The sequence below is a fragment of the Macrotis lagotis genome, chromosome 1 (genome assembly GCF_037893015.1).
Source record: "Macrotis lagotis isolate mMagLag1 chromosome 1, bilby.v1.9.chrom.fasta, whole genome shotgun sequence".
NCBI classification, from domain to species: Eukaryota; Metazoa; Chordata; class Mammalia; order Peramelemorphia; family Peramelidae; genus Macrotis; species Macrotis lagotis.
Window position 1 is genome coordinate 501,345,953 of NC_133658.1, and position 26,429 is coordinate 501,372,381.

Consider the following 26,429-nt stretch of genomic DNA (forward strand, 5'->3'; position numbering starts at 1 on the left):
TATTTTTATTTACTTTCTTAAGCATTTCCTAATTACATTTTACTGTGGTAGTTCTGACCACAGTCAGGAATTTTGATACCTTTGATCTACACCCAGATGTTTATAAACAGACTACTCTGAGGTAGAAGAGGAACATTTTTTCAGATACCACACTATAATTTTTTAGAACAAACCAAGAAACTCTTATATCATGGATGTTTATGGAAAAGACTATGGGCAATGCTATTTTATATTCTTTAGTTCTCAATCCTCTAGTATCCTCTATATACTCAGACAAGTTTACCATCATGTCACAGCACTAATTCTTAGGAGAACAGAAATACAATTATATGTAAACTTTTATAATCCTGAAAGGAAAGGTGATGATGGACTTAATGATCTCTTGAATTATATTCTATTGTAGAACAGCTTATATCAAGTAGGGTATATTTTTTTTTAAGTAGGGTATATTCTTTTAATTTTTTTATTCTAATTTTGTACAAATTTTTTTTACATTAATAAAATATTCTTGTTTACAAGTAAACAAAATACCCCCACCTCCCTCATGAATATAGATAGACTTGCTTGGGCGAAAAAAGTAAAGGGGAGAGAAAAAAATTAAAATAAAATAAAATAATAGTGATAATTGTAGGTATGGCCAGGTGGCACAATGGACAAGGCACCAGCCCTGGAGCCACGAGCACCCGAGTCCATATCCAGCCTCGTAAACCCAACAGTCACCCAGCCGTGTGACATGCAAGCCACCCAATCCCCACTGCCCTGCAAAAACCCCAAAAAAAAGAAAGGAAAAAAAGACCCAAAATAAAATAAAATAGTAATAATAGTAGGGGTGGTTGGGTGGCAGACGAGCATTGGCCCTTGAGCCAGGAGCACCTGGGTCCAAATCCGACCCCAGACACCCAAAGATCACCCCGCTATGTGGCCCCAGGCAGGCCATCCAGCCCCCCTTGCCCTGCACCCTCCCCCAAATAATAATAACAAAAAATGTGCTTGAGTCTTTGTTCCAACACCAACAGCTCTGTCATGGGTGGATCTCATTTCCACCGTTGCCATTGCTGATGGCAACTCTCTCCTTTCTTATTTCTCCACTACCATGTACTGTATTTTCTCTCTCCTTTCACTCTGACTCTGCTGTAGGGTGGCTGAGTGGCTCAGCAGACAGATCCCTGGTCCTGGGGGCCAAGAGACCATGAGCCCCCATACCACCCCTTAGGCCCAGAATCCACCTGGCCCTGTGGTCCTGGGCAGGCCTTCCAATCCCAGCCCCTTGCAAGAAGTAAGAAAGAAAATGTGTTATATCTGGCCACTCTCCCCCCATGGTCCATCCTCTCCTCCTTTATTCACATCCCCACCCCTTCCCCCTGCTCCCGGCTCCTTACTCCAGATGTCTATACCCCATTGAGTATATTTACTGTTTCCTCTCCTAGCCATCTCTGATGAGAGCAAAAGTTCCCTCATTCCCCCTTGCCTGCCCCCTTCCATATCATTGCAATAGCTCATTGTAATAAAAAAAAAATCTTATGTGAAATATCTTGGACTATTCCCCCTCCTCCTTTTTCTTTCTCCCATTCCATTTCCCTTTTTTTCTATTGACTCCATTTTTACACCATATTTTATCTTCGAATTCAGCTTTCTCTTGTGCTTCAACTATAAAAGCTCTCTCTACCTGCTCTATTAACTGAGAAGGTTCATATGAGTATTATCAGTGTCATTTTTCTATGCAGGAATACATGCAGTTCATCCTCATTAAGTCCCTCATATTTCCTCCCTCTCCTCCAATCTCCATGCTTCACCTGAGTCCTGTATCTGAAGATCAAACCTTCTGTTCAGCTCTGGCCATTCCAAAAGGAACATTTGAAATTCCCCTGGTTCATTGAAAGTCCATCTTTTTTCCTGGAAGAGGACATTCAGCCTTGCTGGGTAGTTCATTCTTGGCTGCATTCTAAGCTCTTTTGCCTTCTGGTATATTGTATTCCAAGCCCTACAAGCTTCCAATGTAGTTGCTGCTAAGTCCTGTGTGATCCTGACTACAGCTCCACGATATCTGAACTGTGTTCTTCTGGCTGCTTGTAATATTTTCTCTTTAACTTGGGAGTTCTGGAACTTGGCTATAATATTCCTAGGGGTTGGTTTTTTGGGATCTCTTTCTCGGGGGGATCGGTGGATTCTCTCCATTTCTATTTTGCCCTCTGCTTCTAGAATATCAGGGCAATTTTCCTATAGTAATTCTTTGAAAATGATGTCAAGGCTCTTTTCCTGATCATGTCGCCATATTGACTTCGCCCCCCCAGTAGGGTATATTCTTAAGAAAAATCTAGAAGGTGCAAAATTTCAGAGAATAGTTTTCTCTAATGTAGTGAGGAATAAAGGAAAAATACTCACTAAAAATGTACTTTTTGTTAGGGCTGTAATTTTGTGGTTCCTTTGGCATGAAGGTAATTTACACGATATACCAATAATTATGCTATTTATTGATGACTTTGTGAGATATTTTAATGGTTTTTTTCAGATATTCCAATAATTTTTAAATTATCTTTCCTAAGTGTTTTCCATATCAGTTGTTTTTTCAATGAGATATTTCACATTTTCTTCTAATTTTTTATTTTTTTGGTTTTGAAGTATTGATTCCTGATTTCTGTTAAATTCATCAATATCCCTGAATTCTGTTCTTTGTCTGAAGGATTTGTTCTCCTCAGAGAGTTTTCTTATCTCTTTTTTCCATCTGGCCAATTTTGCTTTTTAAAGCCTTCTTCTCCTCAATAACTTTTTGAACTGTTTTATCCATTTGACCTAAGCTGTTTTTTAGCATGCTATTTTCTTCAGCATTTTTTGGGATTTCCTTGACTAAGCTGCTGACTTCATTTTCATGTTTTTCCTGCATCTCTCTCCTTTCTTTTCCCAGTTTTTCTTCCAGCTCCCTCATTTGATTTTCAAAGTCTTTTTTGAACTCTGTCATAGCCTGAGCCCGATTTCTGTTTTTCTTGGAGTCTTTAGATGCAGGAGCTTGTGCTTCCTCATCTTCAGACTGAGTATTTTGGTCCTTCTTGGGCTCATTTGCAAAATATTTCTCAATAGTCTTCTTTTTGTTTCTCTGCTTGCTCATTTTCCCAGCCTGGGCCTGGTCTGTGAATGACCATAAGCACCCCCCTCTGCCAAGGGGCTGATGTGGGGGGGGCTGCTGTTCTATGGGGGGGCCTAGACTGTGGTCAGGTTCTGAATGTGGTCAAAGCCCCAGAGTCCTGTTCCAGGGGCAGAGGACAGAGCTCTGCACTCTCTCTTCACTCCCCTCCCTCAGCTCAATGGGCTCATGCCCTGGGGGCTCCTGCTTACAGGCTCCACCTGCTTCTGTTTCCTGGATCAGGGCTGGGGAAAGACCATGCTGCTGGCTGTGTGCCCTGAGGGCTGGGCTTCAAGTGCTTGCTCTGGCAGAGGTCCACTGCTGTTCCCCCACTTTGTGCCCAGTGCTCCTCGGGGTGCAGCTCAGGAGACTCCCCTGCTGCTATGAGCTGAGACTCCCGGCGCCCTGGGGCTGCCTCCGGGAGGCTGAAGTTCTTTGGCCACCCCTCTGGCGCCGCCTCTCCGATCACGGGGAGCAGAGCCTTTCTGCTCTTTTCCAGGTTACCTTGAGTAGGAGAACTGCCTCATTGGGTCCCTTTGTGGGTTCTGTCTCTTGAAAGTTTAGTTAGAGTCCTTAGCTGATGAGTTTTATCAGTGATCCCTTCTTGTCGCCATATTGACTTCGCCCCCCCAGTAGGGTATATTCTTAAGAAAAATCTAGAAGGTGCAAAATTTCAGAGAATAGTTTTCTCTAATGTAGTGAGGAATAAAGGAAAAATACTCACTAAAAATGTACTTTTTGTTAGGGCTGTAATTTTGTGGTTCCTTTGGCATGAAGGTAATTTACACGATATACCAATAATTATGCTATTTATTGATGACTTTGTGAGATATTTTAATGGTTTTTTCTTTAGAAAATCAAAACAAAATTTAGTTAAATGGAAAAACATTACTTACAATTCTATTTTTTTTATTTTGCAGGATGATCAATTCTTTATTGGTGGTATATTGAGAATTGGTTATAAGATTGAAAATGTAAGTGTTAAACATTGCATCATTTACCTGCCTCTTATTATATTTCCATTCTTTCCATGGATTATGGTTTATTAAAAAGACTACCCTCCCCATTTCAGAAAAGTTGTAGTTGAATGAGGAAAACGAACTTTGAATAGACCCATTCACTTCAATAATATGATATTACTTGCAACAATGCTTTTTCCATCAAGTAAAGTATAGAATACAATTTTGTAAAGTTTGCTTTCTCAGTGACATTAAGCAGATAAAAAAAAGACAGCTGGTAGTTTTTATTTGACATAGAGTCTGACAAGATAGATGATAGTTTTTATTAGAAGTAGAGTTTGACAATTTACAGATGATTTTTTTTTATTCCTATTAAGACAGCATGTAAGAAAAAGTACAAGCAGTAAAGAAATCTTTAATTCTGGCAGATGATGAAATATACTTCTTTGAGTATACTTACTGGAGTTGGCTTATTCCTTTCTGAAAAAAATCTTCCATTCTTCACTGATAATACTTCCAGATACTTAAAAGACCCACCAGAGAAGTATCAAAGTTTCTTTTGGTTTATATTTTTTGGTTCCCAGCTTCCTTTTGCCCTCAGATATTTAAACTCATCTTAGAAATTCTGGGTGTTTAAATTCATTTCATTTCCTCTTGTATATTGAGGGCAGTGGACAGAGTTCTGGACCCTAAGCCAAGAGGACCTGATACTGTAGACAATTTAGGTAACCTTTTTGGTGCTTTAGTTTTTTTACCTCTTAAATGGGAATAGTGACTATAATGTTTACCTTAAAGAATTGTTGTAATGTTCAAAAGATATAAAGTGCTTTTTCAAGCTTTAAAACTATAATATCAATGTGTGTTGCCATCTTGGTGAAAGTGACTGCATCCCTTTTTCCCCTATTCCCCAATTTAGTCTTTACCCAACTTGAAATTATTGTGATTTTACCTTACTGGCAACACAGCACCCTCATCTGTCAGAATATGCAACATTTAGTATCCTTAGTGTCCTTTTGTTTTCCACTTTCTCTCCCTTTTTTCTTAAGAAAAGAAATATCTTTCATCATTTCTTCTCTGAAATCAGTTGATTACATTGCTGAATTGATTTTTCCCTCAGTATTTATATTTATATTATTATCGTACCATTGTATCTCGTTTTCCTTTTGTTGCTTTCAAATCGTTTCATGAAAGTCTTCCATATTACTTTGAAGTTCTCATATGCATAGTTAGTTACATTATTGCAGTTTTACATCGCATTCCTGTACCATGTGTCTTAAAACAACTCTGTTAAGTAGTTACTATAAGTATAATTGCCCCATTTTTTAGAGATGAGTCTCACTAAAAGAGGTGAAATGATTTGTTCGTTGTCCTGAAACTAGTATGGAGCAGAATTTGAATCCAAGTATTCTTTTTTTTTAGTTTTTTTTTTTCAAGGTAAATAGGGTTAAGTGGTTTGCCCAAGGCACACAGCTAGGTAATTATTAAGTGTCTGAGACTGGATTTGAACCCAGGTACTCCTGACTCCAAGGCTGGTGCTTTATCTACTACGCCACCTAGCCACCCCTCCAAGCATTCTTTATTTTAAGTTCAGTGCTTATTCTATTATAATATTCTACCATATATTCTCTTATATAATATTCTAAAATATACTCATTAATCTGTTAGTATTATTATAATTTTAGTAGTTACTATACTTCCCTTCTATCAACTAGCGTTGTATTTGTCACTTTTTTTAAGTTTGCAGCACACCTGAAATTTCCACTCATGGAGTTGTTTCTACCTATCATAAGATCATAGTTTTAAAGCTAGAAAGAATCTTTTTTTCAGATCAATTATTTCAGCCTTTTCCTTTTCCTCATTTTACTAATGGGGAAACTGATGACCCAAATGACCAAGCCTTGCAGGTAAACCTTTTGAACCTATTCTGAACTATTTGAACCTATTCTGACTCAAAATCCAGCATTCTTTCCACTATATTATATTGTTCTGAAAGTAATAGTCAATTCTATCTCTAGAAAATATGAACTTTAGCAAAGTACTGAATTATCCAACCATTTCTCTCCTTGTTTCTTATTATCAGGCCCTGGCATTTCCCACTGACTAGAAGAAACTGTTTTTTAACTAATAGAACTAAAAAAGACATAATATTTCTGATATATTTCATTCAAATTCCTAGATTTTGATTTGGTTCTAAGTCTGGAAGTAGTGGTTCATATGAGAATTTAAGCCATTCCCTCTCTCTTTTCAACTTCATTTAACACTTCTGTTTTCCTCTTGTAATTACAAGAAAACTTGAAACCCAGAGGTTCCCAAGACCACACTAACCACATAGTAGCTATAGTCACCAAATATGGCCTAGTCATCAAACCAGTCAAGGTATCAGATGAGAAATATCAAGTCTGTGTTCATTTCTGTCATTATTTCTCCTGCAATGAGCCATTTTAAGAGCATGAACTAGGATAAAGGCCTATCTCTGTCTATTCCTGCAGTACTGGTGGTGGGCTTTGTAGATCCTGTGTATGTGTTGGCATGCTATTTATTTTTAATGGCTTTTGTGTCAAAGAACCAGTACCTTAAAATGAAAACACCCCGTCATTGGAGGGGTACTTAATAACCCTAGATGGCAAAATATTTCATAGGAAAACATTAAAATGTTATTCTTCATCCTGGTTGCCCTAGTGACTAGTGTTTGCCTTTCCCTATAAAGTTATCTTCTTTCTTCTTTGTAATTTTCATATACATTTATATATATGTATGTATGTGTATATATATGGCTATCTGCCTCATTCAATTATGGCAACCTTCCAGACTGAGACAGTTGTTCCTTTTTTATTTATTTCCCTAGCACTTAACCCTTAGTTCTTGGTACATAGTAAGTACTTAATAAATGATTAATATTTAATGGATTGATTGATTCATAAGGTATTGATTTATCAATTTTTTTTGTACCAGAAAATCTTGGCAATTGAAGAGGCTTTCAATTGGGTGAAATATACAGGGGAATTCAGAGTTCTGCGCAAATTGGAAAGGGCTGAAAATTGTTGGCCTATGTTAAGTATTTTCTTTACCGAGTGTAAGTATGAATATTTCAAATTGTTACTTTTAATTTGTTAAAAAATATTTAGAGGAGAATTTTTATTATCTGTTCTTTTTTCAGTAAATTATACCATATACATTTTTGGTGATTTGTTTCTTCCTCACAATTTATGAGAGTGAATATGACTGAAGTTTTTATTTTTAGTTGATATTATCCTGTGTTTTTTATTCTGTACTTCCTTTCTTTAATTTTTTTGAGTGCACAATATTTTCTAATTCTACCAAATGAGTTTCATACACTTATTTTATAAAATGTGTTAACTGATAAAAAAAAAAGCAAAAACTGGTGTTGAGTAGTCTTCTTGTACGGAGGAAAAAAGGAATGCCAACAAAAAATAAGTCAAGAGTAACTTTTGCAAGCCAAAAAGGTTTCTATGAAGAACCTGGTATTTTCATATATGATACAACTCCTCTCTATATCACTCATATCTAGAGATGTGGTAGAGCCAGCTCTAACTGGCTTATGAGAAACAGTGAGCATATTCATACCTTAGAAATTGACAAATTCCGTAAATCAAGGGCTCTGTTTATTGTTTTATTGATTGTCTAGACTTAGGAAAATAATGGAGAAAATCTTAAATAATGCTGATTAAACAAAAATATTGGTTACTTAAAAGTATGTGTTATATTGCCTCAGAGTACTAGTTGTTAAATATTTATTAGCACACCATTGGATGTATCCCATATAAAATTGTGTCTTTTACCATTGTTTTGTAATACTATTAATAAAATGTAATTCAGCCAACTATAATGTTGCAAAATCCTATGGTAATAGTGTTAGATTACTCATTTATAACATTCTTATGGAATTAACTGCCCCTCTAACATTGTCCTGGGTTATGCCTAACTTATTCCAGTCTGGAGATTCAGACTTTGAATTGGAACTGAATGAGACTTAATATTTCATACTGAGACTGAATATTAAGTAATATTTAATAGAAAGATGTATCCTTTTCATTAGCATGGAAAAGATATTTAACAAAGATACAGCATTGGTTTAGTTGGTCAAAGCTTCCCTTGATTCTACCTTTGTCATAATGGTGATCAGAAGGGCATATTGACTACCGGTAGTGAGAATTTCATCAAACTTGAGGAATGCCTACTATTGACAAGGTGAGTTTTGACTGATGGGAAGCTGTATCAATACTTCAAGCATTTATTAGATTCCTAAACCAGTTTCATCTCAAGGATGGTTTCATTCCTTTTGGGGGAAAACTAGCCTATGTGGATGAGATCATCTGAGCAAGAGAACCTGTTTTCTTGGGTTCTAACCAGATTAATAGTAGATTTTGCTTCTACCATATTCCATCCCTTGGTGGCAAAGTTGTAAAAATTTTCTATGGGACCTTATGCCTGGTTAGTCACTGCTACTAGCCAATCTTGACTTGGTGTAGGTAATATTAAAGGGGAGAAAATGTCCCCTGAAGGAACCAAGACCGAAAATTCCAGCCTTCCTTCCTACAGAAGAACTTTATCCTAGATCTTAATAATCAGACCCAGGGTAAGGTTGATATCAGAGGCAATTCATAGTGGATCATCCTAAATAAACTGGAGATGAAAATCAGAAGCAGCATCTGGAACTCAAGACACATCAAGTCATTGATCTCTATCATGTTGTCTCCTCCCAACAATTCTTGGTTTTATGACTTCCCTAGGAAAGAAGTTAAGGAAGTTTCTGAATCTTCCTTGGTAGGAAGAGACCTGCCAATGGAAAGGACCTAAGCCATTTGATTAAGGTATATGGAGTCTTCTGAGGAGGTAGGGACCTTGAGACTCAAGTGATTGCACAGAAAATGGAATAAGGAAGGGCTATAGAGGGTTCACCAGACCTGTTTAAAGCAGTTTGTCTTCATCAGAAAAGCTTACCCAAAGCTTGAATTGAAGAAGCTGTTGGACAGGAGAATTCTCCTTCCTCCTAGAAGTTGACCAGTTCACTGTGGATACAATTTCTTGGTTGAGACAACCATCTCTGAGAGTCATGTTGATGAAGTTTTTTTTTGGAAGAGTCCAAACCAACATATAACAATTTTAGCTGCCTGAGAATGATATAGATAATGGAAAAACTCCTGGATGTGATAACAGCAGATCCCTTGCAGTGAAATGGGTTCCCAGCAATAGTAGAAAAAAGCTTAGAAGGAAAGATATATTCCATGAGAACTCTGATGATTGCTGTGGTGGTATGCTTGACTGTAAGTATCTAAGTAAGTAACAATTGCAGTAAGGGTAACATTCCTGTTCTGAGATGAAGAAAAATATCAATATAATTAATTTGCCAGTTGAAGGCAGGTTGAGAATCAGATATGATCATGCCATATGGCTCTTTTAAAAGTATTCGCTTGGATTGGTACAAAGAGTATTGTTGGCCAGAATTAACTAGCTCATCTTTAGAGAATCATGGAGTCCTGTGTCCACTGCAATATACCATCCCACTATCCTCATCAGAAGAGGATCCATTTCCCAACTTCTGACTTTCTAGCTATGCACAGTGGATAGACCTTGAGACAGGAGGACAGGAGTTTGAATCTGGCCTCAGACATTTGACACTAACTAGCTATGTGACTTTGGGCAAGTCACTTAACCTAATTGCCTCCCATCCAGGGCCTTCTTCAGTCATCTTGATTTATATCTGGCCACTGGACCCAGATGGCATTGGAGGAAAAAGTGAAGCTGGTAATTTAGCACAGCACCCCCTCATTCAAATCCAAATCACCTCCCTGATGTCATAGTCTTTTTTGAAAATGAAGGACAAACATTAATCCGACCCACTTGGTCAGATCATCAAAGACTGTGATATTTGTGGTATATGCTACATGCAAAGGGAAGCTTCAGCAGAATTCTTCCATTAGTCTTAATCCTAAAGAGGAGAACCTTTGATCATCCAAGTCATTCTGACCTGGTCCCTACCCAGTAATCAGTATAGATAAGGATTTTTATCTTCTTAGCTCCACACCTTGTAGCTCAATTCATGGGGAAGATTTTTCAGGAATCCCATCTCTCAGAAGTTTTCCTTTTACTGGGTTGATGATAACTAAGGTACAGTTGCACATACCTTTTTTTTTTTTTTAATTTTGGGCAAAGCTGATAATGAAGCAGACAAGAGCCAAGTCCCTATGGGTTAGGGTAGAGATGGGCTATTGTATTGAAACTGGGATATAATCTGTCTTCTAGAATCATCTGGATTCTCATCATCTACTTTACTCCTCAAAATTCCAGTTTGGACTGGACCTTACGTTTTTATGGAACCATTAGTATGGAGCTATTAGTTGGGATGATTTCTGTATCATGAAGCACACTATAGATAGAGATCTTCTAAATGTTTGTTTTTTGTTGCATGAAATTTTCAGTGGAATGCACATTTTCATGGATATGCACATGTTTTTAGAATAAAGAATGACCAGTGATTTTCTGTCTTCATTGGTGAGAAAGAAAAGTACATTATCCTTCTGGTGCTGTTACTTTGAATGAAGAAAGCAGACTGAAGATGTAGGGCTTTTGATTGGCTATTAACCAGCTCATTTCTGCTGATATTTCTCTAATATTAAATATTCTCTAATTATTAAAATTTGTTTTAGAATTGTTATTAAAGTCTACTTTCAAAGTTTCATTTCAAGGGAAATCTGGCAATAAAGACTCTTGAATTTATCATGATATTGTTATTATGCTACTTATGTAAAATGATTACATATTGTTTAACTTACCAAACTGAAAAATAAGAATGTTTGGATATTATTAAAATACTGACTCATTTTTTCCCCCATTTTGATTTTGGTTAATTAGACTTCCTTTGTTAAAATGGAAAGTAAAATGCTACTTTCTACTAACAATGAAAGCAGTTTTGTTGTTTCTATGCAATCTTTTCTCCATTTGATTTTTGATAAAGGTTTTTTTTTTTTAATCTCTAAATAGACAAGTACCATATAACCAAAGTTGTGCTAGAAGACTGCAATTTAGTTGAAGAATTTGAATATCAGAACTGTGCTGCTTGTATAAAGGTAGGAACAATATTTACTTCTTGGTGTTTTTTTAAAGTTTCTTGGTAGAATGTATAATACCCAGATGGACTTGTCATTCAAACAGTAAGCATTTATTCAGTGCTCCTTATGCAAAGGTATTCTGCTGCGCAAGGATACAGAGGTAAATAATCTCTGCCCTTGAGGAGCTTAATCATGAGACAAACATGCTTATAGAGAAGTATATACAAAATAGATATAAGATAACCTTGGAGTTGAGGTTAGACACCATTACTTCTGGGATCAAGGAAAGCCTTCATGAAGAAGTCAAGATTGCTCTGAATCTTGAAGGAAACCAGGGTTCTGTGGATCAGAATTGAGGAAGGTTATTGGAGTAATAGCCAATAGAGAGCTGTGGAGATGGGACTGATTGTTGTGTTTAGAGGTGACTAATATGTAATAAGACTAGAAAACTTAAGTTTGGGCTGTGTTGTTATAAGCTTTAAATATCATCTATAACTCTTAAGAGTTATAGATAATATTTTCCTAAGAACAGTTTGCTTTGTTAAATCTCTTATAATTTACATTTTTATGTTTCTTCTGATTCTTGTAAGTCATATTTTTGATTTCCTCAAGAATACCTGAAAATCCTCTAATTTGTTAAATGTTTACATTATTCCTTGTAGGATTACACTCAACTTTGTTGGGTATGTTATTCTTGGTTGCAAACCCAATTTCTTTTCTATTAGGAATATTAAAGCCCTTTGGTCTTTTAATACAGAAGCTTGTGAAATCTTGTGTAATTCTGACTGTGGCTTCACAATATTTAAATGTCTAGTTGCTTATAATATTTCCCCCTTAATTTTAGAGTTATGAAGTTTAGGAACATGAAATGTTCTGGTAGATTTTCATCATGGTATCTCTTTCATTGAATAAGTGGATTTTTTCAATTTTTATTTTACCTTCTAGTTCAGGGATATGCAACCTGTTAGCTCTTTTGGGCAACATTGCTCAACAAAAACCACTTAAAAATTCAGTTCTCATTCATGAATATAATACAATCCATATGACCAATGAGTACTACAACAACAAATGCAGGTGCAAGTGTGGTTTGAATGGACCTGAGGGCTACTGCAGGTAGGTTTCAGGTTGCACATACCTGTTATAGCCATAAAAGGGGCAATTTTCCTTAATAATTTCTTGAAGTAGAATGTATAGACTCCTTTTTTGACCATGACTTTCAAATAGTCTGATAATTTTTATATTATTTTCCATTTGCTTTTCTGAGTTATTTCAAGTTCTGCTCTTTTTCATTTTTTAAAGTTTTGTTTTATTATTTCTTTATGTCTTAAGAAGTCATTAGATTCTGCTTTCCTAATTCTATATTTTAAGAAATCATTTTATTCAGTAAGTTTTAGGATCTCTTTTTCCCTCGATTAAGTTTCTTTTCATAATTTTCTTGTTTTTCTTGCATTATTCTTTTTTCCTAATTTTTCCTTCAATCTCTATTTGATTTTAAAAGTTCTTTTTAAGTTCTTCAAGAACTCTTTTTTGGTATTGTGAATATTATACATATTTCTTTGAAATTTCAGAAGCAGCTTTTTTTGACTTTACTGTCTTTTTCCTAGTTTAAACCTCTATTACCATAGTAGCTATTCATGGTTGTGCTCTTTCTCTTTTATTTACTCATTTTGAGTGATCTATTTCTTGACTTTTACCTTTATGTTACAAGTTGGGGTCAAGGCCTAAGATATGGGAGATAATGTCTCAAGCTTCAGGTTTTTGATTCTTTTGCTTTCTGAGCTTTTTCTGGGAGCCTTTGATATGTTTGTTTTTCCAATATTCTCTAATCTGAGGCCAGGTGTAGTCACTGCTCCTCTGGTTTACACCTCAGTCTTTGAGTGATCAGAACCCCTAGAAACATCGTCAAAACAAACACTCTTACTCCCTGCTATCCCTCCAGGGGCTACGAGCTTTAGTTCACTATCTACCTTAGAACTGAAACTAGGGACTCTGCTCTCCCACCCTGAGAGTGATCATAGTCAAGAAGATTCCCCAGCTCTCTTTGTGATTATACTCACCAGCATCTATTGCCTTATTCCCACTCTCTCACTTACCTTCAGTCTATCTCTATTTATTGACTCCTCTGCTTCTTTCAAACATGTCCGTGCCTTACCTATCCTTAAAAATCTGTTCCAGCTTTTTGTTTTGTTTTGGTTTTTTTAGGTTTTTGCAAGGCAGTGGGGTTAAGTGGCTTGCCCAAGGCCACACAACTAGCTAATTATTAAGTGTCTGAGGCCAGATTTGAACTCAGGTACTCCTGACTCCAGGGCCGGTGCTCTTTCCACTGAGCCTCCTAGCTGCTTCCTGTTCTGGCTATTCTTGCCAGCCATCATACATTTATCTCTCCTCTCCTTTGTTAAACTCTTTAAGAAAGGCATCCCTTCTCTAATTTCTTTTTTTTTCTTTTTTTTAGTTTTTTGCTAGGCAATGGGGTTAAGTAGCTTGCTCAAGGCCACACAGCTAGGTAATTATTAAGTGTCTGAGACCGGATTTGAACTCAGGTACTCCTGACTCCAGGGCCAATGCTCTATCCAGCTGCACCACCTAGCCACCCCTGCTCTATCCACTGATCCACCTAGCCGCCCCCCTTCTCTAATTTCTAAACCTTCTGTAGTCTGCATCTAAATTCATAATTCAATTGAAACTAACTACCCTCTATAAAGCTACTGAAATGGTCTCTCCTTTTTTAAAAGATTTTATTTATTTTGGGTTTTATAATTTTTCCCCTAATTTTATTTCTTTCCCTCCACCCCCCACAGAAGGCAATTTGTCAGTCTTTTCATTGTTTCCATGGTATGCATTGATCCAAATTGAATGTGATGAGAGTGAAATCATATCCTTAAGGAAGAAACATAAAGTATAAGAGATAGCAAGATCAGACAATAAGATATCAAGTTTTTTTCCTCCTAAATTAAAGGTAATAGTACTTGGTCTTTGTTCAAACTCCACAGTTCTTTCTCTGGATACAGATGGTATTCTCCATTGCAGAGAGTCCCAAATTGTACCTGATTGTTTCACTGATGGAATGAATGAGTCAATCAAGGTTGATAATTGCCCCCATGTTGCTGTTAGGGTGTACAGTGTTTTCCTGGATCTGCTTATCTCACTCAGCATCAGATCTTGCAAATCCCTCCAGGCTTCCCTGAATTCCCATCCCTCCTGGTTTCTAATAGAACAATAGTGTTCCATGATATAGATATACCACAGTTTGCTAAGCCATTCCCCAATTGAAGGAAATTTACTTGATTTTCAATTCTTTGCCACCACAAACAGGGCCTCTATGAATATTTTTGTGCAAGTGATGTTTTTGCCCTTTTTCATCATCTCTTCAGGGTATAGACCCAGTAGTGGTATTGCTGGATCAAAGGGTATGCAAATTTTTGTTGGCCTCTGGGCATAGTTCCAGACTGCTCTCCAGAAAGGCTGGATGAGTTCACAGCTCCATCAACAATGTAATAGTGTCCCAGATTTCCCACAACCCTTCCAACAATGATAATTACCCTTTCTGGTCATATTGTCCAGTCTGAGAGGTGTGAGGTGGTGCCTCAGAGAAGCTTTAATTTGCATTTCATGATTTAGAGCAATTTTTCATATGACTAGATTGCTTTGATCTCCTCATCTATAAATTGTCTTTGCATATTCTTTGACCACAAAATGACCTCTTTTAATTACCATATATAATGGACTTTTATCAGGTCTCATCAATCCATAGCCTTCTTGGCTTCTCTTCTGTCTTTGTCAGTCTTTTTTTTGATAGTCTCCCCTCTCTAGGTATCTTTGTCATTGCTCTCTCCTAGTTCTCCTTTTTGTTGTCTCCTTTGCTAGATCTTTTTTCCAAATCTTTCTTAATTTATATGGGTTTCCCACAGGCTTCTGTAATGGACCTTCTTTTCTTTTACTCTGTGTTATTTTACTTGTTGATCTCATTGCTCCCATTGATATAATTAATCTTTCTCCTAAGTTTTTATTTTATATCACCAATTGCCTTTTGGTTCTCTCAAACTGGGTGTGAAGTCCCACAAGATTTTCATCCTCTCACATACTTATCCTACATAGCCAAAATGTAATCAGACCTTTTCTTCCTTTACAGTATCTCTCATATAGGTCTCTTGATCCTTATAAGCTGCCAACTAGTGCATTACTTTTATTTGATCTTACTATCTTATCTCTCATCTTTCTTGTCTAATTTCCACTCATCTGCCAAAAGTGACCTTCCTATTTAGAAAGGTTCTGAGTATTTTACTCCCTTTTCCTGTTCAATAAACTCCAGTGGCTCCCATTACCTCAAGGATCAAATACTCAATGCCTAGATTTAGCATCTAAAGGCCTCTTCCTACCTTTCCTTATCTTACACTTTACTTCCCCTCCTTGCAATCTCCAGTCTAACTTCACTGACTGACATGATTTTCCTTGATCATAACACTACATCTCTTGAGTTTTGTATATTTACTAGTTCTTTTCTGGAATGCTCTTTTCTCTTGTTGCTTTTTCTTAGGTTCTCTTCCTTCATTCAAACTTCAGCTTCCATCTTTCTGTCTTCAGAAGGCCTTTCTTCTTTTGTCACTCACTACTGATAATGCCTTCTTTCTAAAATTACTTCCTGTTTACTCCATACAGCAAAGAAATTGTTGTAAACACAGAGATGTCTAAAATAGGAAAGAGTGTCTACTTCCATTAAACACTGCAAACCTCTGAGGCTCAAAGCAAAAATGAAATTTCAGTCGAATTACTTAAAGAAATGAAAAAGGAGGTTAAAAACTGAAATAAAAGTTTTGGAGGAAAGAACCGCAGTAAAATATGAATAATTTGGAAGGGAAGATATTAAACCTTATCTTGGAAAACTAGGAAGACAAAAATTAGAAAAGATGATTCATGAAATAAGAAGAAATATTGGAAAAAATCAAAAGATTGAAAAACAAGAAAATTCTCTTGAATTCACCTGCTGAACATTAGTTTTTCTAGATGTTCATTTTGATTGAATGTGTTTCTGTGACCATAAAATCCATTTTGTGGCCAACTTGTATTGATGTCTTTTTATATTTGGTTAGCTCTCAAACAATAGATAAAATTTGCTAGTCCCATGCTCATATATTTTCCAAGTTTACAGAACCTGTCTGCCTCACATTTATGAAATATTTTTTCAAGAACTTTTTTTACTATATATGTAAATCTCTAGTCAAGTTTATGGCATATTTATAAGAAATTTAAAAATTCAAGATATATATTGATATGTTTCCTCTTTAAATTTGATACTTATATTTTGATTATATTTTCTTTTTGGTCTTGTAGGAAGGTGAAATTATGAAAACAAGAGGAAATGAAGAATTCTCAGAAGAGAGGTTTGATACTGCTATCACATATTATACCAGAGCAATTGAATTTAGGTAAGGAGTAAATTAAGACATACATTTTATGATTTAGATAAATGATAGAACCCAAATTGGATGTAATGTTAAATGAGATTGTTTCAGTTGTCTTCATGTCTGGATGTATAGACCACATCACTAACCCCTTACTATTTCAGTCTTTAGGATACGAATTGATAATATATGAGATGCGCTGAAGATGAGTTTGAGTGATACAACCAAGTCTAATTTAGGCAAGATTGTTAAGTGAATAAGATTGATCTTTTGCCCCTTTCTATGGTATTTGCATTTTTAAAAGATTACTTTTAAGACCAGCCTTTGGAATTGCAGAGGGTTATTCTTCATTGCCTAGAGGAGAGAAATAAAAATGATGTTATGGCAGAATGAAAATGATTGTATGTCAAATCTGAAAGATTGTTGATTTCTGATTTAATTAAAAAGGTCAAGGGGTGAGAGGGTAAGGAGTAAGCTACAATCCATCCCTTATTTTTAGGCCATATTCACAAGTTTTATTCTTCCTAAAATTGTCTGGAAGTTAAAGCTGCTATCAGCAAAACCATTCAAAATACTAAAGGGCTTACATGTTAATTAAGCAAAATCATAAGAAATTCATTTGAAAAAAACAGGCAGGCAGTATATTATAGGTTTCACTGAAGAGGAAAACTGCTGAAGAGGGTCTTTGAAATCCTAGACTGTAAAATTTATTTTGAAGTAGCTATCATAAAAAATTATTTAGTGTTTTAAAAAAAAACAGAATAAAATAATTACACCAGCATTTTAAATGAAAGATTAGTGTATGGGGCAGCTCAGTGGCACAGTGAATAGAGCACCAGCACTAGAGTCAGGAGTACCTGAGTTCAAATCTCGCCTCAGACACTTAATAATTACCTAGCTGTTTTGGCCTTGGGAAGCCACTTAACTCCATTTGCCTTGCAAAAACCTTAAAAAAAAGATTAGTGTATGACAAACCTTTTGAAATCAAAAATTGGAGAAAGGATTCATTCTTTAATAAATGCCTTTGGGAAAATTAGAAAAGGAATTTAAACCGATGTCTTACACATATACTCCATTGAATTCCAGCTGCATGAAAGACTTAAACATTAAAAAATTAATTCTGGAGAAAAATGGAAGGAAATGAAATGAAAAGAGAACGTGGTTTTTTTTTCAGTTCAAAAATGAGAAGAAATATATGGGAATAAGAGATATACTTAACTACATTAAAAGAAAAAAGTTTCTGGACAGTAAAAAAAAGAAAAGAAAAAAGAAAAGTAGATTGGAAAAAACAGAGCAGCTTTAAAATTGCTTGACATTTAAAATATATTTAGTAATGTTACAAAGTCACAGTGATAGTGTCCAGGCCATAGTGGATAAATGTCCAAAAGGTTTAAGCAAATAGTTTTTATAAAAATGAAATGGTAATTGTTAATAATCTGAAAAAAAAAGTCAGAGGTATAGCTAGGTGTCACAGTAGATAGAGTACTGGACCTGAAGTCAGGAAGACTCATCTTCCTGAGTTCAAATCTGACCTTAGACACTTAATAGCTGTGAGACCCTGCTTAACTATGGTTGCCTCAGTTTTTTGTCAGATGAGCTGGAGAAGGAAATGGCAAAGCACTCTAGTATTTTTGCCAGGAAAACCCCAGAAGGGTTCTTGAGAAGTCAGATCCAACTGAAAAATGACTCAATAACCACAAAACAATATAGTTGGAGATCCAAATTAAAACTCAGATTGGCAAAATAAAAAGCAACAAAATTTAATATTGCAAGGTGATGAAGAAAAAGGTTTCACTTAATTATTGTTGGTGTCATCGCAAATTTGAGTCTTTTCGAAGAGCATTCTGGCAATATGCAATAAAAGTTACAAAATTAATTGTACCCTTTAAAATATGAGAAGCAGCAGCATATCATGGTAAGTAGAGTTTGTCTTGGAACTGGAAGGGAAGGAAAATTGGTTCAGGCCTTGGCTCTCACATGTGCTGGTTGAATCTGGGCAAATCATCTAATTTCTCAGTGCCCTAGGTAACTCTCTTGTAATTTAAGAGTTAGAGAAGATGGCTGTCTATATTGGTTAGAGAGAGTGTTTCCTTTTTGGGGGGTTTTCTCATTACTAGTATAGTTAATGACTTGAATACCTACTTATATTCTTGAATTATTCAGTAATATTGTTGGAAATATGCCCTGGTACTGTGTTCACAAACATTTAAAGAAAAGAGCTATCTGTTAAAAGATTTTTATAATAGCATTATTTACCATAATTATATAAGAATGGAAATAGTATCAATTTCCAAAAGTAGCTAAATGGTTAAATTGTGGCTCATTAATGTGATGCAATACTATGACTGTTAAGATCAGCAGGCATAAAGAACATAGAAAATAAAAAGAAAAAACAGCAATAGAAGAATATGAACTTTATAACTATAGATAATCAGGAAAAGAGAATAAGAATGAATGGACAAAAAATTTCTTTTGTTGACTTAGAGGGACTGGAATTTCAGATAAGACATTTTATTTAAAAAGAAGTAAAGATAGAAGAGAAAGTGATTTGTCTTTGTTTTCCCTTCTTCATGTTAAGCTCACTTATTTATTTCTGAAACACAACAATCTGTACTAGAGCTCTAAAACTACATCTGAGTAAAAATAATATTGCATTTTCTTACTAATAGTATATTTAGATGGAGACTTGTTATAAAAACTTTTTTATAAAACTTACCATTATTTCACTTGAGCTGTTTAAAGCTCTTTAAGCTGTAGCAGCAAATTTTAAATTATCTTTAAATATTTTATCACAATATAATTGCATATTGAATATTACTAATATTCAGGGAAAATACTTTTCTTTGAACAAGTGATTTTTATAGATTTTTTAAGAAGTTGTCTGAAGTTTTTTTGGGTTTTTTTTTTTTTTTAGGTTTTTGCAAGGCAAATGGGGTTAAGTGGCTTGCCCAAGGCCACACAGCTAGGTAATTATGAAGCGTCTGAGACCAGATTTGAACCCAGGTACTCCTGCCTCCAAGGCCAGTGCTTTATCCACTACGCTACCTAGCTGCCCTGAAGTTTTTTAATAGATGTTTTCTGAAATTTTATATTACATTGTGGGGTCAATTATTTTTTAACAAGACCCACGTCTCTAATGATACCAGCATTCAGTGGAAAAAGGATTTAATATGTAGAATTTTACTTTTTGACCAGTTTTTCAGTAAATCTCTTAGCACTTATGACTAAATGGAAATAATAGTGAAAATATGTAATGGTTCTTGTAAAGTTGTTTTTTCTGTCAACAGAAATAGTATCTTCCCATTTGTCAATTACAGTTGAAAACCCCAGTCTTCCTACTTTGGTTAAAATAATGATCAGAGTTGAGTTGAAAAAAGAAGATTATGGGGCAGCTTGGTGGTATAGTGGCTATAGCACTGGTCCTGGAGTCAGGAAGACCTGGGTTCAAATTTGACCTCAGACGCTTCATAATTACCTAGCTGTGTGACCTTGGGCAAGTCACTTAACCCCATTGCCTTGCCAAAAAAAAGAAAGAAAATGTCATAAGCAATATAAAACATTTGAAAAATTTTATTTCACACTGTGTTTTATGTTTGTTGTTTCAAAGTAATATTCTTGACTAAATATATGTTGTTATTGTTTTTTTAAGACCTGAAAATCACCTACTTTATAGTAACCGAGCTCTTTGTTTCCTTCGCACTGGTCAATTCAAGTAAGTATTCTTAGAAATTTGTTATGATGTGCTAACATGTATATAGAAAAACAGAAAAAAATCTCCTTGAAATTTCAAATGTATATATTTATGTGACTAAAAGCTCTTCTAGAACCATAAAAGAACATGGCTTTTTTGTTGAATTATTTTTTGCTTACTTTTTAAGCATAAGAAAGTACTATTAACTGTTAGAAGATGATTTAATTTATTATAGGGAATGGGTAACCAGAAGAAAGCAGGAAGTTTCAATTAAACAGAAGGATGGCTCATGGGTGCTACTTGGAGAGACTTGAGTTAGTGGAATTGATTTTATTGTACAACCCAAAAGCTATACAAATAAAACCAAAAACAACAAATACCATTTTTAAGGACATTTGTCCATCTTAATTTTCATTGCTCATATGATCATTACATTTAAGTACTGTTCATGTACTGGCATATGTTGCAAAGAATAAATATGTAGAAAAAATACTAGATGGAACCCAGAAAGACCATTCAAATTAAGTCACCAGGTATTTTGATATTTCATGACTACTCCAGAAGCCTTAGGTCATTTTATATCCTTAATACTTTTTATAAAGAAAATAACTGATAGGTGATAGATATGTGTTAAACATTACCAAAAATAATGAAATTGATTGTGGCTTAGCAGAAAAAGAGGATATTAATTTGAATCATCCCTGAATCAGATGTCTCTCTGGTCAGACCACTGACTTAAAAAGATAGAATGCTGTTGAAACAACCTCAGTTCTGACCTCTTTGATTTAGTTAATAACAATGATAAATGGACCAAAAACAATATATCATCAATAATTGGATGCAGTATTAAACCTGTGTAACTTGTTATCATAATGAGGAGATTAAAGAGCAGTACAAACATAAACAACACTTGGCTTAGTTACTAAGTGAAGAAATGGCAGCCACTGTGTAGAAATGTGAATGCAGTCTTCCTTTGTCCATTTCAGAATGAGTGAGCTTCATCTAATGTCAGTTCCTCCCCACCCATCCCCTTCATCCATACTTTCCAAATTTGCCTATTTATTTCAATCTCCAATGTGTACATCTTGGCATGATCCTGTTCTCTTGAGTCTTCCAAGTGCTACATATCCTTTCATTTGCAACATCCTGCCTTTTTATCTTCACAAATTATTACCCCTGACACCTTCTATCTACTCATATTAAGCCACCTTCTTAGTTCAGGTCCTTATCACCTTTAGCCCAGATGTTTTCAACAACTTCCTAACTGACCTTGACTCTGTCCCAGCTTTAATTAGTCCTTCATCATGCTGCTAAAGTGCAGATTTGATCATGTCACTTCTCTCCTCACACTCCTGTTGGCTCTGCAATCAAATATCAAGTCATTTATGGAAATCCTTCATCACCTGGCATCAACCCCTTTTTCTACCCTCAATGATTCTTTTTCTCTGTCCTCCACTCTAACAACCAGCCAAACTGTCTTCTGTTTGTCACAGTGACATTCCAGCTCCCTTCTCCTTGCCTTCCCCTGAAATATGCAGCCTCCTTTTCTCTACTTTATAGAATTCCTCTCTGCCTTCGGTATTTAAGTTCAAAGTGCCATCTTACAGAGAAAAGCCTCTCTTAAATGTTTATGTCCCCTTTCTCAAGATGGGACTAGAATCAGGAAGAGCTAAATTTAATCCAGCCTCAGGTATTTCCTAACTGGGTGACCTTTTGCAAGTCACTTGCCTGTTTTCCTCATCTGTTAAATGGGATTATTAATAGTACCCCCTTCTCAGGAATGTTGTGATGATCCAATAAGATAATTGTAAAACACGTAGCACATTGTCTGGCCCATGGTAAGCTAAATATATAAGGGTTAGTTATTATTGCTTATAGTCTCCCATTAGAATAGAGGCTCAGTGATAGTAAATAGGATTGTTTTATTTCTTGTATTTATATATTTAGCACCTAGCATTGAGTCTGTTAAACAGCAGATACATAAGCAATACTTGTGGTTTGATTTATTGATCAGACTTAAATAGAAAACCAGTAAAGAACTTTAAAGAATAATCTTCAAAAGGGAAATGTAGGATAGAAAGGAGGTAAACTATTTGCATGGCAAAGATGAAGGATGATAGGGAGAGATATCTGAATAATCTGTGGTATTTTTGAACTATGAAAAGGAAGGAAATTTCTCCAAAATTTTTGGGTGAACCTCTGGCAGCAAATTTCTTGAAGAACAAACAGAATTGCAAAAGATGAGCAGGATTGGATTGAAATATGTTTTGATCATTAATAATATACAAATTGGGGCAGCTAGGTGGTGCAATGAATAGAACACCAGCCCTGGAGTCAGGAACACCTGAATTCAAATCTTGTCTCAGACACTTAATAATTATCTAGCTATGTGACCTTGGGTAAGTCACTTAATCCCTTTGCCTTGTAAAAAATTAAAAAAAAAACACATTTCTGAAAAAAATCATAAATTGATAAGCTTTTTACATCCTTTTATATATAAAGTGAAGTAATCAGGTAGTTATAGTTAGGACTTAGTTCCTGATGCAGTCTATTTGTAGAGAACAAGCATTGATGATAAAAATATTGGTTAACAGAGTCACGTATTTTTTTTAAATTTTGACTCTAAATACTGATAAGTAATATAGATATATTGATTAATCATATACCCTAAAGTATCATTCAGTGTCTACTTTCTTCCAAGCACTGTGCTAAGCTTTGGAGGATACAAAGAAAGGCAAAGGATGGTTCCAAGGAGCTATCAGGCTCATGGGAGAGACAACATGCAAACCAACTGTGTAAAAGCAAGATTATACAGGGCAAATTGCATATAATCAATAAGAAGGAAAGAATATAATATTAAGAGGGATAAGGAAGACACTTCTGTAGAAAGAATGTGAAATTTCAATTGTAACTTAAAGTAATCCAGAGAGGCCAGAGAGCTTCTGTGTATGAGTGAAAATTCCTGAGATTAAGAGATGGGATTTTTTATATGAGGAACAGAAAGGAGGCCAGTATTACTAGATCTCAGATGGGATTAAGGTATAAGAATACTAGAAAGGAAGGAGTAGGGGGCAGCTAGGTGACACAGTGGATAGAGCACCGGCCCCTGGACTCAGGAGTACCTGAGTTCAAATCCGGCCTCAGACACTTCATAATTACCTAGCTGTGTGGCCTTGGGCAAGCTACTTAACCCCATTGCCTTGCAAAAAACCTTCAAAAAAAAAGGAAGGAGTAGGGGTGATAAAATGTATGCTTAAGGAAAATCACTTGGTAGCTGAATGGAAGATAGGGTAGATTGAGGAGAAACTTGTGGAAGAGAGAACAACCAGCAGACCATTTATTGAAATAGTCCTTGTTTGAGGGATCAGGTCTGACCCAGAGTGGTGGCAGGATCAGAATGAAGAAGGCATATCTGAGATATTTTATGAATATGGAATTGACAAGAATTGGCAAAAGATCATCAACGGGATGGTGGAAAATAGAGTTGAGGATGAACTTAGGTTTCAAGCCTGGATAACTAGAAAGATAATGGTCTTTAATAGTAATAAGGAAATTAGAAAGAGGGAAGGGCTTGAGGGGAAAGATAATGAATTCAGGAAATACAAATATGAGGTGGGGAACCCTCAGTCCCTGCTCTCAAGGAACTGAGAATCTAATGGGGGAAGACAACACACAAGGAAGTTAAAAAGTGGGAAGTGGGGAAGATGTATGGAAGAGAAAGTAACTGACAAAAGGGTTATGGTGGAGAAGTCAAGTGAGAAATGAGGACGCAGTGAGAGATTCAAAACTGAACTTCAGCAGAGAGATTAGAGCTAAATAAGTTGATTTGAGAATCATCATAGATATGAATTCATGGAACTAGATGAAATCAAGTGAATTGGTATAGAGGAAGAACTGAGTTCTGGACAAAGATCTAGCACAGGAGACTGAGAATAAGTGGTCTTGTGTTGAAAAATGAGAGAAGAGTATTGACAAGGTGGAGAAGAGATGATCAGCAGTATAAAAGGATGCAGAGAAGTCAAGGAGATTGTGGATTGAGAAGAGCCCATTAGGTTCAGAGAGAGTAGTTATTGTTGATTGATGAGGTTGGAAGCTATAGTGTAGGGAATTAAGAGCAAGAGGAGAGGAAGTGGAAGCATCAATTATAGAAGGAGCTTTGCCACAAAAGAGGGAAAATTGGGACAGTGAGTAGTGGAGATGTTAAAATTAAGTGAGTTTTTCAAGAATGGGGAATACATGAATATGTTTATAGTCAATAAGGGAAGTGGTCAATAGATAAGGAAAAATGAAGATAAGAGTAGAAATTATCAAGGATGCAACCTGCTGGAGAAGATAGGATGGAATTTAAAGACCTAGATATATCTGTTTTTAGTTGGTTTTTATACACACACATGCACACACATATATATTGTATTCTCTACATACTTTCTCTACCTCCATCCATGTTGTGTTTGTGTGTGTATACATTATATATATATATGTTGCATTTTTGTGTGTGTGTATGTATATACATATTATTTCTTTTGATAGTCAGTGTTATTTAGTCCTCAATTATCTGTTTCTTTGTGTGTGTGAAAATGTATATTTATGGGGCAGCTAGGTGGTACAGTGGATAGAGCATCAGCCCTGGAATCAGGAGTACCTGAGTTCAAATCTGATCTTATACACTTAATAATTGCCTAGCTGTGTGACCTTGGGCAAGTCACTTTACTCCATTGACTTAAAGAAAAAAATTTTAAAGAAGGTATATTTACGTATAAATGTGTATTTTATATGTATTAAACACAATTTAATACATATGTGTGTATATTCATATGTATATGAATATACACACACACACATATATAGTATATTTCACTACTTTAATAAGCAGAGCACATACTAATATAATCCAAAGTTAAAATTGAGAACTTTTAAAGTCAGGTGAACAAGTGGTTGATTGCACTCATTCATGCTGATTCTGAAATATACATATATCTTTAAATTTGCATGAGTATCTGTGAAGATATGTGTGTGTGTGTATACACACACACACTCATTTGTGTTTATGATTATCTATAATTTGTATGTTTATAAATGTATATAGAACCAGCATGACTGCATTGGATCAATCTTCAACTAACTTTAAAAATCTCAATTTAGACTTTGGGATTGTATTAGTGTGTGATATGTTCGTGACGGCAGCTAAATATAAATCCCTCTATAGTGGCTTGTGAAGTGTTCTTAATCAACCTCTGCTATTATCTGTAAACCCTTTATAATAGTGAGTGTTGTTATTGTTTTTAGTTTTTATGTAATATTACTTTACTATTTAAGAGAAAATAAAAGGGAATAAATAATGAGGGGGAGAGAATATATAAAATATAATATAAAATAAATATATATATAAAATAAATAAAAGGAAGTTTATATAGATCAGAATGTCAGGTAGATATACATTGGAAGCCACTATAAAATTTTTACTAACTACAGTTAGTAACTTTTTGATATTTATTTGGTGATTTTCTTTCGTGTGTGTGTGTGTGTGTGTGTGTGTGTGTGTGTGTGTGTGTGTGTATGTATGTATGTAAATTCCTTTTTGTAATTTCCCACCTGACAAGTTACATTTTTCCAAATGGTAAGCAGCATTAGATGGACAGCTTGTGGCACAGTACATAGAGCACTGGGTTTGGAATCAGGAAGACTCATCTTCATGAGTTCAAATCCAACCTCCAACTTACTAGCTGTGTGACCTAGACAACTCACTTAATCCTGCTTGCCTCAGTTTCTGCATCTCTAAAATGAGCTAGAAAAGGAAATGGCAAAGCACTCCAGTATCTTTGCCAAGAAGGCTCCAAATGGGGTCAAGGTTAGTCGAACACAACTGAAAAGTGATATAACAACAGAAATAACAACAATAGATTTGAAATATTTGCCTGTATTTTCCACCTTACTCTTTTGAGACCAAGCAACGCAGTTTTGTGTTCCAGGTAAACTGAATTAATTTAGTAAAAGTTTTCACAGATTGCAAAGAATATGTTCAAAGTTTATTATTGAAGAAAAATGCTGTTTTCTCCTGGGAATTTTAAGGGTTTGGGGTATATGTGAAAAAACAACAGTTACTAATTTTTAGGAATTCTTGTTGGAGTTTAAAGGTTTGATTTTGGTAGCTATCTAAAAAAATATTGTGGCTATCTGAATAAATATTAATTT

The 26,429-nt window shown here is 35.4% G+C and overlaps 1 protein-coding gene across 6 annotated transcripts in view; it reads left to right on the forward strand.

Moving 5' to 3' along the window:
* Positions 1-26,429, forward strand: part of TTC3 (tetratricopeptide repeat domain 3) — a 187,913-nt gene that overhangs the window by 19,771 nt on the left and 141,713 nt on the right. For all 6 annotated transcript variants that reach the window (XR_012473988.1, XM_074213971.1, XM_074213968.1 and 3 more), the window contains exons 6-10: positions 4,039-4,092; positions 7,030-7,150; positions 11,080-11,165; positions 16,476-16,570; positions 20,196-20,258. Coding sequence is in view for 5 of the 6 variants with exons in the window: in XM_074213971.1 (XP_074070072.1) it covers positions 4,039-4,092; positions 7,030-7,150; positions 11,080-11,165; positions 16,476-16,570; positions 20,196-20,258 (419 nt within the window). In the remaining variant the exon portion in view is untranslated. The remainder of the gene's footprint in view (positions 1-4,038; positions 4,093-7,029; positions 7,151-11,079; positions 11,166-16,475; positions 16,571-20,195; positions 20,259-26,429) is intronic.